The 17,473-nt window shown below is 41.0% G+C and overlaps 1 protein-coding gene across 4 annotated transcripts; it reads left to right on the top strand.

Annotated features, from left to right (window-relative positions):
* The first annotated feature begins 1,440 nt into the window (after positions 1–1,440).
* On the top strand, positions 1,441–14,371 carry LOC137147328 (lysozyme g-like). 4 transcript variants are annotated; one of them, XM_067539345.1, is made up of 6 exons: positions 1,441–1,457; positions 4,305–4,397; positions 5,240–5,341; positions 6,566–6,762; positions 12,381–12,519; positions 13,430–14,371. In XM_067539345.1, the coding sequence occupies exons 2-6, from the start codon at positions 4,355–4,357 to the stop codon at positions 13,561–13,563; spliced, it is 615 nt and encodes a 204-aa protein (XP_067395446.1). In that variant the 5' UTR covers positions 1,441–1,457; positions 4,305–4,354; the 3' UTR covers positions 13,564–14,371. The 4 variants fall into 4 exon arrangements, with proteins under 4 accessions (XP_067395446.1, XP_067395447.1, XP_067395444.1 ...); XM_067539346.1 differs by lacking the exon at positions 1,441–1,457 and adding an exon at positions 2,337–2,659 and having other exon boundaries at positions 4,323–4,397; XM_067539343.1 differs by lacking the exon at positions 1,441–1,457 and adding an exon at positions 2,337–2,659.
* The last annotated feature ends 3,102 nt before the right edge of the window (positions 14,372–17,473 follow it).

The raw sequence follows: 17,473 nt of genomic DNA, 5'->3' as shown, positions 1-17,473 counted from the left end.
GGATGGTTTAGATAAAAAGTAAAGCAAGTTTATTGAGTCAAAAAGAGCAAGGTTTTAAGTGAGTTCAAGTCTCAGGGATCAAGATGGGGTTACAAACAAACAAAAGTAAAAATACGCTTTCTAGTGGCTAGGACCTAATTTAACAAGCTACAGTCTTTGTTCAAGCAGGGGGAAATGCATTCCTTTGGGGAAAAAAACTAATTACCCCTAACCTGCCTGGTTTAAACATATTTTAGTCATAATTCCAGCACATCTGTATAATCCATTGTGGGCTAACTGTACATACATCATGCCAGAATTTTAATGATCAGTGAATTATTAGTTTCCAATGATACAGAGTATCATTTTAGATACAGAGTATAACATAGTGAGTTGGATACAGGGAGCTGCTCAAGCCAGCTGAAACTCACTGCTAGACAGCAGGGAGCTCCCTGCCTTCTGGCATAAGGATGCTCCTAGGGTCACACAGCTTTGTGGGGAGCAGATTGGGACACAAGAAGAGCTGTGTGTGTGGGTAGAGAGCCAGAGCTTAGTATATATTTTTCTGGTGTGGTTGTTGGACTTTATTTTGGGATCCTGAAGATGTATTGAGAACTGTTTCTGATATTAAACCAGCTCCAGGTGGGGGGGAGGGGTTTCCTGTTAGCCAAGAGAGAGACACTGTGGAGTTCTGAAGGGGCCCTGAAGAGGGGAAACAGAGGCAGGGTATCACAAAAGTACTTCTAGCTACAATGTGGGGTACTTGGGGCAACTGCCCTAATACAGAAGTGCTATGATGTCTGTGGGGGGCCTATCCCATGTGAGTTTCATTTTGGAAAAAAGAGGTCAATACAGCATATCGGAGGTGGTGGAGGGCATTTTGGCGGCAGCATGGTGTCAGGAGAAAGAGGCAGCATACTTCCCTAAGGGAAACACACAAGATGCATTCAGAAAGGGTGGGAGTAGAGACAGCTGATGCAATTGTAATGGCTGATTAATTCCCTATGCTGACATAGGTATGTATTTTCAAAGTTGTGTGATTTGGCCATGTGGAAAACAGTGTTTTATCCCAAGTCTTAGTTATAAATTGTCCCTGTGCTGGCTGATAATCCCATTCGAAGAAAACTTTAGTTGAAAGGCATGGTGTAATTTCTTTTAAATCCCTGATCCTGGTTTATTTGTTTTCATGTTCAGATTACTGTTGTTATTGTATTCTGAGCCTCGGTAGGCAAGTCTGAGACTAGTTCCACCATAACAGCCTGATTTGCCTTGACTGGTTTTTTTTTGGTTTTTTTTTTACTGGAACAGTCTGTTGTTGCTCTGTCTGCAGTGTAGCTTTAAGGCAAGAACACAGAATCAATGTTGTTATGACATGCATTTTCTTTTCCTGTTACTGGGCCGGCTCTATCTGGTCCTCTACTTTCTTTTGTGCTCAGCATCTCTGGTTCCTTTGCCTGTGGAGAAATATCTCTTTTGAGGTACAATTTGAATTGATTGGTATGATAGAATTTATCTATTTTTCTTTTTCCTGTGTGATTCTAATTCTGGAATTGAGGAATTGAGCCTATCCACAATATAGTTTGGCTCAGTCCATTGTTTACATAAATTATGTACAGCATATGTTAGGAGCATAATCTGACCTCCATTTTTCCAAATGTTCTCTCTTTGGCCTATATCAAAGTAGGCTTTTGCTTTTCATCTGGATTTTCTCAATTTAACAACTTTTTGCAGTGAATCTGATTACGAGGTTTCTGTAATTCTTGCAGATGGGTTTTCTGTTTAACCCCCTTCTAGCTGTGTGCCACTGGTGTGCACAAAAGAAGGGGCACTGAATGGAATCCAGGGGCACTCACTGGAGGCTGAGGGGTAGGGAAAAATGGGAGACACAGAGAGCCATGACTTGAAGAGAAGGGGAAAATGTGGGAGCCATATATAGCCCATGGCATGAAGGGCGAGCTTGCACAGAGTCCCTGAAATAGAGAGAAATGGGAGGGTGCATATGTAGTGATCTGGTGAGTGTGCATAACAGGATCACCTCTGTGCCAGAGGATATGAGTTATAACAGTCACCCCGTGCAGTGTTGGCTCTTTAGCTCAAGCTGTAGTAGCTTATGCTTTTAGCTCTGCAAGTTCCCAGTTCAGCCCCTGGTGTGTCAGCCAAGAAAGCAGCCATTATACACACAACTTGTGGGGCACTTGGAGGAATGCAGGAAACCTCTGGAGTGTGCAGTGAGCTTGGACTACAGCAGCAATGAAGTGTGCCATCCTCTAGTGATTAATTGCTCCTGCCTGGGAGGTGAAATACTTTTTATTTGTTGGTTGCCACAGACTCTTCTGAGGCTGAATGTGACACCACAAGACTAAATACTCCATTCCTGGGGAGGAGGATGAATGCCTTGTCTTTGCAAACTGTAGGGAGAGCAAGATAATGAAAATGAGAACACATGGGAAGGGGAATTTGTTTCTTTTGAAATCTGAATCTTGCCACATAGCGGAATTGAGGTTACACCTTCCCACATACCAACTCTCATAATGACAGACGCTGGGTTTTTTTAATTACACGTTTGAAAATCAATTTAATCATATCTGATGTTGTTTTGAAGAAAAAGGCAAGTAACTTTCTAGTGTATATAAAGCTCTTCAAAACAACCATCTTCTAGAAGAAGAGAAACTGAGGATAGGTAAGTGAAATATCAAGATCATTCAAAGTGGGACCTATTCTCAATTCTGTTTGTTAGTGAAAACCTGTGTGTGTTAATGGAAGTCAATTCCTTACTCATTGACTTCAATGAAAGTGCTGCTTGAGAAAAGACTCCAGAATTTGTCCTTTAGTGATTGTTACTGTGTCTCTGCTGTACTATGACTTTAAGATAGGAGGCATCTGCTAGAAAACTAGTCATGGAGCAGCTATAAAGGGTTTGGAGGTGATAATCCTCTGTGCCCTGCTCAAAGAAATAATGAATTTAGCAAACATCATGTGTAGGATACCTGGCATGCAATAAAAGTGTATAAATAGCAGAGGTAGGTCATACTAAATGCTATTAGTAATAAGACGTCCAGCTCAAATATAACTAGGGTTTGTATTTGGAAATAAGCTATTAAAATATTCCATGAAAGTCAAATTATGAATGTCAACAAAACTGAATTATTACATCTTGATTCTGATTTTATTATCTTGGCTGTCTTCTACAGTGTAACACCCTTATTGTGTGCTGTGTCAGAGAGTGACAGAGCTACTGTTATGGTCTCAATCCCAGTACTTGTATACAGAATTCCTTTCTCTCTCAGTGTTTCTAAATTCAGTCAAGAAAAATGTCTCATCATTTCAAAAATTTCTTTGTACTGTAGTCCATAGGGTTAGCTTGCCTTTGTTATATTCACTGCCTTGCTTTTATTATATTCTGTTTTCATTAGAGTCAGCTGTAACACAAGAAACCTACAAGCTTGCGTCCTGTAACACATTTAGCTGAAGCAAGTTAGCATGAGTTGGCAGAAGTATAGTCAAGTATAACAGGTTGTAACCTTTGGCATAGATAAATGGCTAACGGTTACCTTTAGATTTTGGGAACTAAGGAGAGCTTGCTCAATGGTAGGAGTTAGAATTGACCAATAAATACTACCGCAAGGAATATGGAAGTAATAACCATAAATCTGCTTAAGCCAAAGTGACGGATATGATAATGTGCTCGGATGGCAGTTACGTGTATCAATGTGTTAACCTAAAGAATAAGTACACCTCAATATTATGTGGGTGAAAAGGCTAAATTTGGGCATGGAGAACTGAGCATGAGCAGATGATCCTCAGGCCCTATAATAGGGATGCCACCATGTGGTCGAGAAGTCTTTCTGGGCTTCTTCCATCACTGTTTCCTTCAGCTCATTGAGGAACTTGGACCATCAGACATAGTGGCATGCTAGAGACAGAGCTGGTCTTTTGTCTTTTACCAACATTTCCTTAAAGAAGGGTGTGAGTATGCCATTCTAAGAGCTTATGTAAAGAATGATACCAAAAATTGAGCTGATACAGTATTAGCTCAATCATTGCTTCTGGTTGGGACATTTTCCTGGCTTTGTTCATTATTCTAATACAGATATCTAAGGCTTTCCTTTGTCCTCCATGTGAGTGTCCCAGTCATCCACCCTGAGGCTCCCCACAAGACAGCAAACTCCCTAGTTTTAATTCTGGCAGTTGTTTCTGGGGAAAAGAACCTCATCGTTGTCAGATCAGTTGGCCATAATACGATCATTCTTAACTTCTAAAAGTGTCAGACAACAGTACTTCTTCTCAGCAGTACTGTACATTTAGATATTTTGATTTCTTTGCAGACTGTGATTTATTTTCAAACTCTCTTGGGTGCTTGAGAAGAACCATCCCCATGCTACTAACGCTGATGAGCTTGGGCCTTGCTGCCCTCATTGGTGAGTCTGGGCTCTGTTTCTATTTCACTACGCTTACTGTCAAAGCAAAACTGTGGAAAGATCTTGGTGGGGATAGGGAGTGCGATAGGTTTACCTCTGGCATCTCCCAGAGATGATGGGAGCACCTCTCTCATCCTGGACATCCTTCTCTAGACAGCAGCATGACTGTAACCTCGGCTCCAGACTTGGGGTACAGCCCTCTGGCTGTGCCTCTTTGGGACATCTGGCATGTGGGGTTAAAAGAGTCCAAAAGAAAAAGTCAAAACATCTCCAGGACCAACAAAAGGACCCGTTCCCCACAGTCTCATGCAGGGCAAAGGCTAATAGGCATTGGGAGGAAGGGCTGAGCATCTCATACCTTGTGTGTTCAAACAACTGAGGTGGAGTCCCAGGACTCTAAAAATAAAAACTGGTCCTCAGAGGACTCAGGCAGCTTCATACATGAAAGAATGAGTTTGGTTCAAGAGCAAATGGAATATAAATAAACTATTTCAGACCAATTTGGTTCTTAGGATCAAGGATGACTCTTGTAAGAAGTGGCAATGGGGTGTTCTCAGTGAGGGGTACCTGGCAAGAGGTATTCACGTCTTGCCTCTTTTAGAGCCAAATTAAAAGAAAGGTCAGTTTGCACAGGGCTTCTCCTTCCACAGAGGCAGTGACATCTAGCTAGCAAGTCCTCCTGTCCAAGAGAACTCAGAAAAGCCCAACAACAAAAACAAAACCCTATGAAACTGAGCCCATCTGAGAGTGGAGCAGAGTCTGGTTCATGACTTTGATTTCTTTTAGCTTTACTTGTGTTCACAAAAGGTCCTTACTGTAAAATCTCACCATTAATATTGCAGGTACTTCTGAGAGTCAGACTGGATGCTTTGGTAACATAAACAACGTTGATACCACTGGGGCTTCCTGTAAAACTGCAAAACTGGAAGACTTACGCTACTGTGGTGAGTATAATTCTGCTGTTTTCTGCTGTATTTCAGCACACAGGGTCATCACAATGATCCATAATACTTTACATCTTTAAAGTACTTTACAAGCATTAATTGATTAAACCTCTTCACATTCTTAATGCCTAAGAACTATTTTTCTCATTTCACATATGAAGAAACTAAGACAGAGAGGAGGACTTAATAAAACCTTCGTGTAACTCCACGGGCTTCAATGGAGTTACACTAGGAATGATTTGGGCCCAGAAAAGGGACAGCCAATTTTTTGACAAGTGGCTTCTGATTTTTTTAGGTGCCCAACTTCAGACACTTAGGGTCTGATATCCAGAAGTGCTTACACAAGCACCTCTAATTAAAGTCATCAGGAACTGTGATACTACCACCCCTCAAAAACCAGGCCCAAGGTGTCTCTGATTGAAACACCCAAAATTAATGGTCACTAATTAAAATTTGGCCCAAATGAATTTCCCAATGCTACTCAGCAATTCAGCAGCAGAGCGAGCATTAGTACTGAGGAATTTCTGACTCCCAGACTCTCGTTTAGTCCTCGCCATTTTATACCCGCTACAGGCATATCAGATCAACAGTTTATCGGGTATTGCTGGTAAAAATCAAAGGATCTCCCTATTCTTTTACTCTACAAACAAATTTGGACCTAATGCCAAAGTCCCAGGCTGAGTAGGATTGAGATTCCTTCTTAATGTATCATGAAAGGGTGGTGAGACTCCAAAAGAAACTGAGAGGAAAGTGCAACTACTGGGAAATATTGTCTCAAATTGCAGTCTTCCCTTCCCCACTCCCTCCCCCCAGAGAAGTCTTCTGAATCTATCCCTAAGAATCCCACCATTTTGAATCCACTACTCAACTTAGAAGACCCATATTACAGTCCTGTCCTTCTGGCCATAGAGGAGTAGGTGTGACTCCTCTCAGCTCATCTCAACATCATTCCTGCATCATGCAGAGGGTGACAGGTTGCAGCTGATTTCTCTTTAATGTCTAAGCACATTCCCCGTCCACCTCCTCAGCAAGCCCATTCACCTTCATCCTGAGGTCTAAATTTTTTTTGCCTTGATACATTGTTAAAATTCTTAATGCTAAATTCACAACACACATGACTTGCACAAGGGCTATCACATGGCAGAAGAGAGCTCTGTGCTTAGGAACTCTCTCATTGACATTAAAATGATTAAGAAAACACCCTTACTTTTATACTTACTACAGGAGTTTCTGCTTCACAAAAGATTGCTGAGAAGGATTTAACAAATATGAACAGATATAAAACCATCATTAAGAGTGCTGCCAAAAAAAAATGTGTGGATCCAGCTGTGATCGCTGGTATCATCTCTCGAGAGTCACATGCTGGAACTGTCCTATTGAATGGCTGGGGCGATAATGGAAATGCATTTGGTTTGATGCAGGTCAGTAACAAACTACAAATAATTGTACATCGAAGTGTTTGGCAGGGAGCCAGTTTCATTTCTCAATAGTGGGCAGCTAAGGCTGAGAGTGATACTGGGCATATTGCTAGAAAATGAACTATTGCTGAGGCAGCAGCACATTGCTCTGGCATCTATCAGACCGGGGATTACAGAGTTTGCTTCTTATGCTGCCGTTTGATCATTGATTAACTCCAGGGGGTTCATAGATGCTGTGACTCATCCATGCCTAGGGTAGCCACCTGAAAATGCTAAGGTCAGGGCAGGCTGCAAAAGGAGAGCAGATTCTCCCAACACTGGTGGGTGACACTGAAGTCAGACTTCCCAACCAGCCACAAACAGTGCTTCTGATTCCCCACACACTGGTTATCAAGAAGCCAAAATAAAAAGATGCACAGTCCCCTTTACAGCATTTCAGTCTCTGGCTCCCAATCAGCCACTAGGTCCAGTAAAGAGATCAGTTATTTAAAACTCTGTGCTCTTTACCACAAAGGTTTCTCCTGACCCCAAAGGGTCAACCACAGTACCAGATCAATATAAGTTTGGATCTTACCCAAAATACCATGCTGCCAGTTGATCCTTTAGTAAATAAAACTAAAGGTTTATAATAAAAAGAAAGAAACAAACTATAAGAGAAATGTTAAAGGATTAAAGCAATCAGACAAATACAATTGATTTGAAAGTCCATATATATCAGGTTTCTAGTAGAACCGTGGAGTCTGCAGGTTTGTATAGTCCCTCTGGTATACATCCAGTACCTGGATGGGTCTCAGTTGTTTGTTTCACAGCTTCAGTGCAGCCATCCTGTCTGGGGTGTTGCCCAGACACAGCACAATTTGAAATACAGATATATCGACCATATCCATAACTTATATAACACATGAACATAAACATTATCATCTTACTTAGCACATTATAGCCTTTCTAACAGTACCTGACATGGCATATTTCATATGAATTATGATTTTGACACACTGATGTTAAATAACATAATAAATGCCCCCCCCACCCAATCCAGCCAGTGTGACAGAAGCCCCTACAGAGGCTGAATATTTTACCCTTCCGCCCAGAAATTCCATTTCTTGTTTTTAGTATTTATTTATTTAGGAAGCATTGACAGGTTGACAAATCCTTGCTGTGTAAATATCGGAAACAAAACAACAGTTGTTAAAGTCGTGAGCTTTTGTTTAGAGATATTATACAATATTACAGTCATCAGATCTCTCTCTCTTTATTACCATATTACAGAGTGAGCCTCCTTCAAATGCCTATGACATGTCATTTTTAGTGATTTTATTAAACTGAGTGGAATTTCTGATTACCCATATTGAACAGCCCAGCCATGTCCATCAAATAGTAATATTCAAAAAAATTGTACAGCGGTACTGCTTTTGTTGCAGGTAAATGTACTTTGAGTATTGAATAAATGGTAACTAAACATCTAAGTATCTATTTGTCCTCAGTCTATTTTGCTGGGGACATAATCGATGCATTAATTTTTCCATAGCAACCTCCAATATTTTTTGAACTATTCCTCAAGAGCTACACTATTTTTCTTTCTACAGTGAGAGGCTATCAATAGCCAAGCAGGTGAAAGATTAATTCTTTGTTTTCTTTTGTGTGATCATTTCTGCTAGGAAGGCCCAGGAGGATTCCCCAAAGGATCATTTGGTAATGAATATCCAATGATTTGTGATATTTGGTTACAAATTGTATCTCAATACTATATAATGACCATATATGTATAAAATCTCCTCTTTCACCATAGTTTCTCCAATACTTATCCCCTATCTACAAAAATCTCCTCTTTCAAAACATTCTTCAACACTTCTCTCTCTCTCTCTCTCTGTCTCTCCAACCCCATTCCTCTGAGGTAATTTGTTCATACAGATCCTTTTCCCAGTGTCACATACAGACTTTTTGTTGTTGTTGTTAAGAAAGCAGTCTACAAAGTTATAACTTTTTGTTTCATAATTGACCAATTGCCATTGCTTCAATTAGAGTTATCTTTCTATATAAAGCAGCTTATCCCCTATCTACAAACAGCTTATCCCCTATCTACAAAAATCTCCTCTTTCAATACAATTTCTTCAACACTTCTTTCTCTCTGTCTGTCTCTCCAGCCCCATTCCTCTGAGGTAATTTGTTCATACAGATCCTTTTCCCGGTGTGTCATATACAGACTTTTTGTTGTTGTTAAGAAAGCGGTCTACAAAGATTGATCTTAATTAGTTATAACTTTTTGTTTCACAATTACCAATTGCCATTGCTTCAATTAGAGTTATTTTTCTATATAAAACAGCTTTTTTAGAAAGTTGAAAACATAATGCCTAACTTGAAAGTATTAGTATTATGGAGAATGGGCCAGTTAATGTTAGTTTTGATCTTTAAAAAGGTTAGAAATGCTTTTTTACCAAATAGCTGACTTATTACTTAAATAGCTTATGTATTCCATGGCTCTCCCAATCTTTAAAGATCGCTGGTTCCTGATTTGGATTACGAGCTAGGTTATTTACAATGGGTGTTGTTGGCGAGGGAAAATAATGTATCTTATTTCTAGTTCCATTCTAAATCCATAGAGTAGCCTTTGCTCAAGCATGTGTATACTTTCTGGAGGTGTGCAGTTTTTTTAATTAATCCATGATAACCTCCTGATGTTTACGCTGCCACAACTTTCTTGCCCAATAAAGACCGAGTGTTTGGCTGGATTAGAGCGCCCACTCCACTATCGCTTTGAGTCGGCTGGTTTGAGAGTATCAAAGACTCTTTGGAACAGCTAGTCCACCCTGTTCAGTGGGTGTGTACAAAATATCTGCACTTATTCTTCATCTTTCCTTATTCCATATAAAGTGTAACATCATCATCTGTATTCCTGCTAGGGTTTTAGCTGGAATGATGACAGAAAGATTTTGAAACAAGAAAGATATCCATTTGAGTGTGGTTGTTCTTCTCAACCAAGACATCACACACTTTCATCCAGCATTTCACATCTTTTTTCATCTGCTGAAGTGATGGCTTGACATTTACATCATAGAGTTCTTCTGGGTTGTTTGATATTTGAATTTCCAGGTATCTTATAGCCTTTGTTGCCTATTTGTACCCAAATGTTTTCTGAAAGGAAGGAAGACTTCTCAGAGAGTGGCAAGTTTACAGCATTTCGGATTTGGCATAATTTACTGCAAATCCAGATGTTTTCCCAAAGTCATAGATTTCTTTATGTAATCCTTCTGTCAGATGGAGTCAGCAGCAACAAGGGCCGGGTCCAATATCTAGTGATTTCAGTAGTGAGTTCAGCTTCAATGGGGAAACCTGTCAGGGAAGCTCTGCTGCTGACAGGAGCATTGACCCTGATTTTAACAAAACAAAATACTCCAAGAGGAATCCCATTAACTCTATCTCTTGAGCAGTGGGAAGAGGTAGTCAAACCATGCCTGAGGGCAGCTCTTAGTCAGAGCCTGAGCAAACCAGACCGGAAGATCTGTCTGTCCCCTCCCAGTTGTTTTCACAGTGCTCTGGCATGGGAAAGCCTCCTTTGTTGAGTTCTGTTTGGATGAGAGCGAATCTTTCATCAGAACAGGCTAAGCACAGTTCTGCTGCCCTTTGTTCATACAATAAGGCGGCAACATTTCATTACCCCTGCAAAGGGCTCAAGCATAGTTTTTTCAGGCCCAGTACAAACTTGTAACACAGGCCCTTCCCACACACATACCACAATCCCTCATCCCATACATACAATCTCATAAGCCATGAACATTTTTTCCTCATGGTAATGGGGGTTGCAGCCTGGGCCGGGCCTCCGGGCCCCAGTAAAGTGTACCCTTCCCCGCCATGTGGGGGCCCTGCCCCTGCAATTAACACTAAAGTGATTTGTAACCCAACATCAGCCAAACTGACATTTCCCATCATGCTGAGTTCTGAGGTGTGCTTATTCAGATACAATGCAATCATGCTGAGCACCTAGTTGTACTCATGCAAATACAGTGCCCATGCAAATAGAGTGCCCCCCCCTTTCAGCTGGCTCAGCAGGGGAGGGCCACTCAGACTTTGCTTACATTTAGAAATTAATTTTAGGGACATCTTTGGATTAGATTAAAATAACATTACACCATCTGCATACAGAACTCATTTCTGATGAGTACCTGCAAGTTTTATTCCTGTGATAGATTCATTGACCCTCATCCTTTGTGCAGAAGGCTCCATGGCCAGTGCAAAAAGTAAAGGAGACAATGGACATCCCTGCCTTAGTGCCTCTGTGTAATTCAAACAGGGGACATTTAACCTTGCTTAGTTGCGTCTGGACTGGTGTAAAGAGCAGTTTTCCGATTAAGGAACTGGGAATCAATGTCCTCCTAGGACAGGATTTGAAACAGAAAGTTCTACTCTATCCTATCAAAAGCTTTCTCTGTGTCAAGTGATCTTTTGCTGATCTGGCATTATGGATGATTCCAAGTACTCTCAGATTATTGTCTGACATTTATCTATTCTTAATGAATCCATTTTGATCTGGATTTATACACAATGAGAGCATGGACTGCAATGGGCTAACTAGTCTTTTTGCTAAAATCTTTATGGTTATCATTCAGCAGTGATGTGGGCCTGCCAGGGCTGTGTAAATCAGGTATTTTCCAACTTTAGAGAGAATAACAGCAGTAGCTTTTAAAATAGATTTATAAATTCTTTCAATGACAGAATAGCGTTAAAGGTTTCCCTGGTATGGGTGTCAAAAGTACTGATTTTATTTCACAAAGCACCTTAGTGAGGTATCTTTTTAAATTTTCAGATTTTTTTCTTTTGAAGACTCCACCTTCTGCAACCCTATTTTTTTATTTTTTGGGAGGGAGTGGGGGGATTTAGTAGCTGCAGGGAGGCCAATGGAAGCTTTGTTGTCCTCTCAGAGCTCAGCCTTCAAGCACCATTTTAGTTTGGCTCCCTGCTGACCTCCAGAAATTCAATTTCTTAGTGGCAGCCACTGATCAGAGAAAAGTCTCACGCCAAGAGACTAGGTGAAAACAGACAGGCCCACAATGACAGGGTGAACTTTATCCACAATCTAATGCCACAGAGACCTTAGTGACAACAATAGACTTTTAAAATATTCACATAACATCTTAAAGCACAGCCTGCTTCTGTCAAGCCTAACCGTGGTAATCCAACAATGACTTAAGTGTACTGGGAGTTTTATTTTTGAACTTTTATATTACTTTGTTTACTGGGGGAGCACTGCACTTTTAAGGACTAAAACTTTTAAGGATCAGAAGTAGAGCTTCGTTGTATCGTGCCCGAATGGTATAAGCCTTTTGGGCCAGGAACAGTGGGCCGGATATACTGCAGCAGTGCTAGCCAAATAATATCATGAATGACTACAACCTGAAATGGAAAAGAAGATGCATTTTAAAATAAATCCTTTTTCAGTAGCACAGTCCAGTGTACTAGCCCTCAGTGTCTGTACCAGGGTTACAGCAAGAAGTGCAGTGAAGATCAAAATAGATTAATTTCTCAACCAAAGTTAGAGAAATAAGTCAAGTAGAGTATGTCAAGAGAGACAAACGGTATAAATACATCATATTTTTGAGAAGTAATGTTCTCTCTTGCTCTTCTAGGTTGATAAACGCTACCATAGACCAGTTGGACGATGGAATAGTGAGGAACATCTCCTTCAGGGGACAGACATCCTTATTGGTATGATTAAGGGAATCCAGAAAAAGTTCCCCAGATGGACAAAGGACCAACAGCTGAAAGGTACAGTATAGACTGCATTTAGCCCAGGAGCTCAGGGAAACTGTAGGACAAAAATCATGTTGAAAGTTTCTTACGTTATTAATACTTTAGAATAATAAGAATTTAAAAGAATCTCACAATTTTTCCACCATTGATTATGTTTGTCTACTTTTTGATTTCCCATAGCTTGGGCAGTGAAACTAGATCAGTCAGTTTCACATGGTTTGTCCCATTCTTTAGCACAATGTTGTGTGCTGTGTTTCCAACACTGCCTGGGGAATATTTATAAATCCCCCCAAAATCTAGATCATATTGACATTTGGGCCTCTCCTGCTTGACCATAAGTGAAGTCCTGGTGTCTTTCAAGTCAATGAGAGTTTTGTAGTTTATTTGAATGAGTCCAGAAATTCACCCTATATCTTTGTAGTTGTCTCGGAGGGAGGTGCTTTTTTGGGAACTGGTCAGATCTTCAGGGGATTGCAAAACTGTGCAGTACAACATGAGGCAGAGATTGAGAAAGGGGAGAAGAATGGAGTGTGAGGTCATATTTTAACTTTCTCCCATGCAGTCATTTTCAAAGTAATTAGGTCTTGTATTTTATTAATAGTAGGACTGGTTCAAAGAATGAGGGCTTCTGTTTGAATGTGGTTAGCTAAATGCATACTGCAGATTCACCAAGCTACGGACATTTGTTTATGTAAAAACCCAAGTTCCCTCCAATTGTGGGTGGGTGCAGGGATTTATGCAAACTGTTCATGCAGCCTCCTTTCATTCAGTTACACTGTAATGAAGCAATTCATGCCCTATCAAATGTCTTTATTTTATTTTTTTAAACACATTAGAGAAAAATAAGACGTGTCTGGCTGGAATTGTCATTTGTTTTTTTTTTTTCTATTAAGTCTGTTTTTAATATTTTGGTGTTTTGTTTCAGGTGGGATTTGTGCCTACAATGCAGGAATAGGAACCGTCCAAACCTATGATAAAATGGATATTGGCACAACCAACAATGACTATGCCAATGATGTTGTTGCATGTGCTAAGTATTTTAAGACACACGGATACTGAATCGGGGAATTCTCTCCTTTTCAGATACATTGTGGTTCTTACGATAATCAGTCTGATGTTCAGGAGAAATACTGTATATTTGGGGGAGAATAGAAGCTGGACCCTGCAAAAACTTACTGATGCTAAGAGCCCCATTGTCTGCAGTGGGAAGACTTGCTTAAATGAGAGTTTGCAGTCTCAGATACCAAATTTTTAAATTCTGCAATTAGTAAAACATTGGTAACTTCAAAATAAATTTGGTCTCAATCTTATCAAAAGATATAATGATGAGAGTGTTAATCACATCTTCCCCATCTGATTATTTCTGAATTATTAAAGCTGCTCTGTCTAGCTATTGATAGTCTTCTGCCTTCCAAATCTTAAATATATGCATATTTCAATAACTGCCCTTGTCTTAAGAAATAAAAGAGGAAAGTTTTCTTTTGGGTGAAGGAAGCCTGTATTTTCAATCTTTTTGTGATTTAGTTTGACAATTTATTTTCATTGCAGCTGTACACGTGTCTGTAAACATATAGTATGTGGGATTTTAATTTTGCATAGAAATGCCTAGCACTTGGGATGGTTACTTTCCGTATAACCGAAATAAGCAGATGGAAGTTGAATAAAAATATTAGCAAATGAAGCAAGACTCAAATACTCATCATTTTAGTTGCAAAGTTACTAAAGGTTGGATAATGACAACACTACATTTAAAAACAGATAAGTAAATTTAAAAGGGAATAGAATGACATATATTTGTCCTACATGAGATAAATGGCTTTTTCTCTGAAGTCAAAGTCTTTAACACCTCATTAAATGAAAAGGAATGATAACCTAGTTGAGAAACCGTTATTCTTATCCAGTACAGCATGTCTTAAGCTCTTTTGATTTTACTATCTGAAGTTGAGCATTTTGGGAGTGCATTCAGCAGTTCTCAGAGTTCATGCAAGCTGCTGGATAAGGAGCACTTTTAAAAATCTGGTCACTTCATTTAGGAGCTTAAGGGTCTGACTCAGCATCCATTGAAGTTAATTGAAAGACTCTGCTACAAACTGAAGAGAAATAATTCATGTTGACATATAGACCTTCAATCTCATCATCATGCTAGAAAACTTACCAGATTCTATATTCCTCAAAAACCGAGGTGATCATCCAGGGATTGATGAACAAATGTTATGCAAATAATCCAAAAAAATAACATTACTGATTATTTTTCGACTCATAATCTAATCTGATGCATGAATGACAGGGGGTGGATCATTCAATAAAGTGCCCTGTTCTGGTAACTTCCTCTGAAGCATCTGCATCTTCCTCTGAAGCATCTGCTGAAGCATCATCTGTCCACTGTTGGAAGACAAGACACTGAGCTACACGGACCATTGGTATGACCCAGTATGGCTGTTCTTATGTTCACAACAGCAATATGCTCAGCAGGCTCAAAAGGAACATTTCCTGTGGTGCCTCGAAAAGTTGACCAGGGAACTCAGACAGTTTTCAGAAAAGAGAAATCTAGCAGATCAGTACTGGGCCCATCAAAATTGGGTCCAGATGATGACCCAAGATGGTTTTTGCTCACCTTTGAGCGGGTAGTGGCTGTAGCAGGGTGGACTGAATCCTCTTGGGCAACTCAAATTGCCCCTTTCCTGTTGGGAAAAACTCAGGAGTCCTACTGGCCTTTGTCTGATGAGCAGGTGAGGTTTTATAAAAATGGTAGAAGAGCCCCTTCTAGATAGACTGGGGCTGACTCAAGACACACACTGCCTCTGGATTAGGGTAAGCCTTTCCCTGGAAGAGGCACCCTAGAATGGTAACACAATGCTTGCAGCCCAACATGAACTCAAGGGATAAAGCAGTGGACCTTATAGTCCCAGAATAATGTCTAAAGATCTTGCCTGATGGAGTCTAAAGTTAGGTCCAGAGGTTTTGGCCAACTTCTACCAGTGAGGTTGTAGTGAGAACAGAGGCCTATATGGAAGTCAGTGATGCCAAATCACCCAAACAAGGGGGTAGATTAAGGGAACCATACTAAGGTAAACCAGGACAGAGAATCCCAACACTGGATCAGCAAAGGGAACACATGAAGAGAGAAATTATCGTATAGTTCTATATCTAGCAATCCACAGGAAGCACTGATGCCTCAGTCACCCAGGAGATAATCAAGAGAACTAGCTTATGTGTTTTCTATGTGGCCAACTGGGTCGTATAAGAAAGGACTACCTGCTTATGGAGTGTGGCTATTTGGACTGCTATTACAGTCAAGTGTTTGGCTTGGGACACTCTCCACCTTATATAGTACCCATTAAGTTAGCCAGACGTGAAGTGAGAGGCTTGGTCAACTCTGGGTGCAGCAGTGGCTAGTTCAGGGAAAAAACCTCTGGGCAATAAGACTAGATCAACATTTGCCAACGTAAGCAAGTCTGAATGAGCTCTTCCTGACATCTAATGACACACTGGGGAAAAAGACCTCAGAAACAGACCATGTTTGCACACACCTACTCTGCCTAGGTGAGCAGCAGACCGACCTGCTTTGCCAGCATGATCAATTTTGGCTGGTTTTGGGTTACAATTTACTCTACCTATCCTGAACCTATCATTCAATGAGGGACAATCAACACTCATCGTTATACTTGCTTTCCACTAACCGACCTAATCACTAATCGAGTGATGTACATGAATGTTTGAATGCTCATCTCTCAGCTGTATCCCTAAACTGATAACCCTTAATCTGGGATATTGCAGTTTATGTACTCTTTGTATTGTATGACTTTCAAACCAAACCTTGTACCTTTTGGATAATCTATGCATTATTCCCAGATGTACAGAAACGATTTCCTTCAAAAACTCTGTATTTGATCATTTTATAACATTAGCTTTAATAAAAAATGTTACATTTGAATGCAAGGGTAGTGAAATGTCATTATTTTTGTTGTATAAGTAAAAGGCAGCAGAACTGTGCTCAGCCTGTCCTGATTGAGGGGGTCACCCTCAACTGAACTGAACTAGTAAGCAGGGGGCTCGGATGTCAGACTCCTATGAAAGGTGGAGGGGGTGGGGACAGGTATCCCTGCCAGGAGGTCTGGGCTCTGCCTAAGGGCTGATCTACGCTAGAGAGTTTTGTCAACAAAGGTCAGCTTTTGTCGACAAAACTGTGGAGGTGTACACATCAAATGCTCCTCCTACTGATGTAACTCCCTTAATACGCCGACAGAATAAAACCACCTCAATGAGAGGTGTAATGCTTATGTCCACATAGACAGGGGGATGCAGCAGAGTCCTGAAATTGACAAGAAAACCAGCTGGGAGCAGCGCAAAAAGCTGCAGATGGCTGGACCCCAGCTCCCGGCTGCGAGCCAGGACAGGAGAAGCCATGGGCAGCTGGGCCCCTGGCTCCCGGCAGGGAAGAAGCCCTGGATGGCTTCTCTGCCCATTCCTTGCCAGGTGTGAAGCAGCCTTGTCAATTTCACAGCTCAGCTGAAAATCACTGAGAGCTGACAAATCCAAGAGCTGGGAGGAACCTAAAGAGAATGACTCGCAGAGGTCACAGTAGAGGAGCAGGTGGCAGCAGAAGGGGATGGGTGTGCATCGGTGACAGCTGGCAGGGCGGCCAGCAGAGTGGCAGTGGCTGGCGGAGCAGCCAGACAGTGGAGCGAGCAAAGGGCCTTCTCTCCCCACCTCCCCCAACCAGGGTGGGAGGTGAACTCTGCAGTTATACCTCTGAACTCTGGGTCCGCACTGACTAAGGACAGCCACTGTAAGGGGGTGCTGTGAACGGACGGGCACATTAAAGGAACTTCTGGATGCTGGATTTAAGAACCTGAGGCAAAGGAAACTGCCCAAAGTACTCTGGGGTGCGTGTTTCTTTGCTCATGATTTTATGACTGTGAATCCTGTTTGTGGCGTTTCCCCAAGTGAATGCCAGGTTACTTTCTCC

The sequence above is a fragment of the Emydura macquarii genome, unplaced genomic scaffold (assembly GCF_026122565.2).
Source record: "Emydura macquarii macquarii isolate MOO-44397 ecotype Brisbane River unplaced genomic scaffold, CSIRO-AGI_Emac_v2 contig_537, whole genome shotgun sequence".
In the NCBI taxonomy this organism is placed as follows: Eukaryota; Metazoa; Chordata; order Testudines; family Chelidae; genus Emydura; species Emydura macquarii.
This window is presented reverse-complemented; position numbering and strand designations above follow the sequence as displayed.

Excerpts from the sequence above, each read along its gene's own strand:
- LOC137147328 (XM_067539345.1), top strand. The coding sequence starts at position 4,355 with ATGCTACTAACGCTGATGAGCTTGGGCCTTGCTGCCCTCATTG. Across the intron at positions 5,342-6,565 it reads GGAAGACTTACGCTACTGTG|GAGTTTCTGCTTCACAAAAG; the intron begins GTGAGTATAATT and ends TACTTACTACAG. Across the intron at positions 6,763-12,380 it reads ATGCATTTGGTTTGATGCAG|GTTGATAAACGCTACCATAG; the intron begins GTCAGTAACAAA and ends TTGCTCTTCTAG.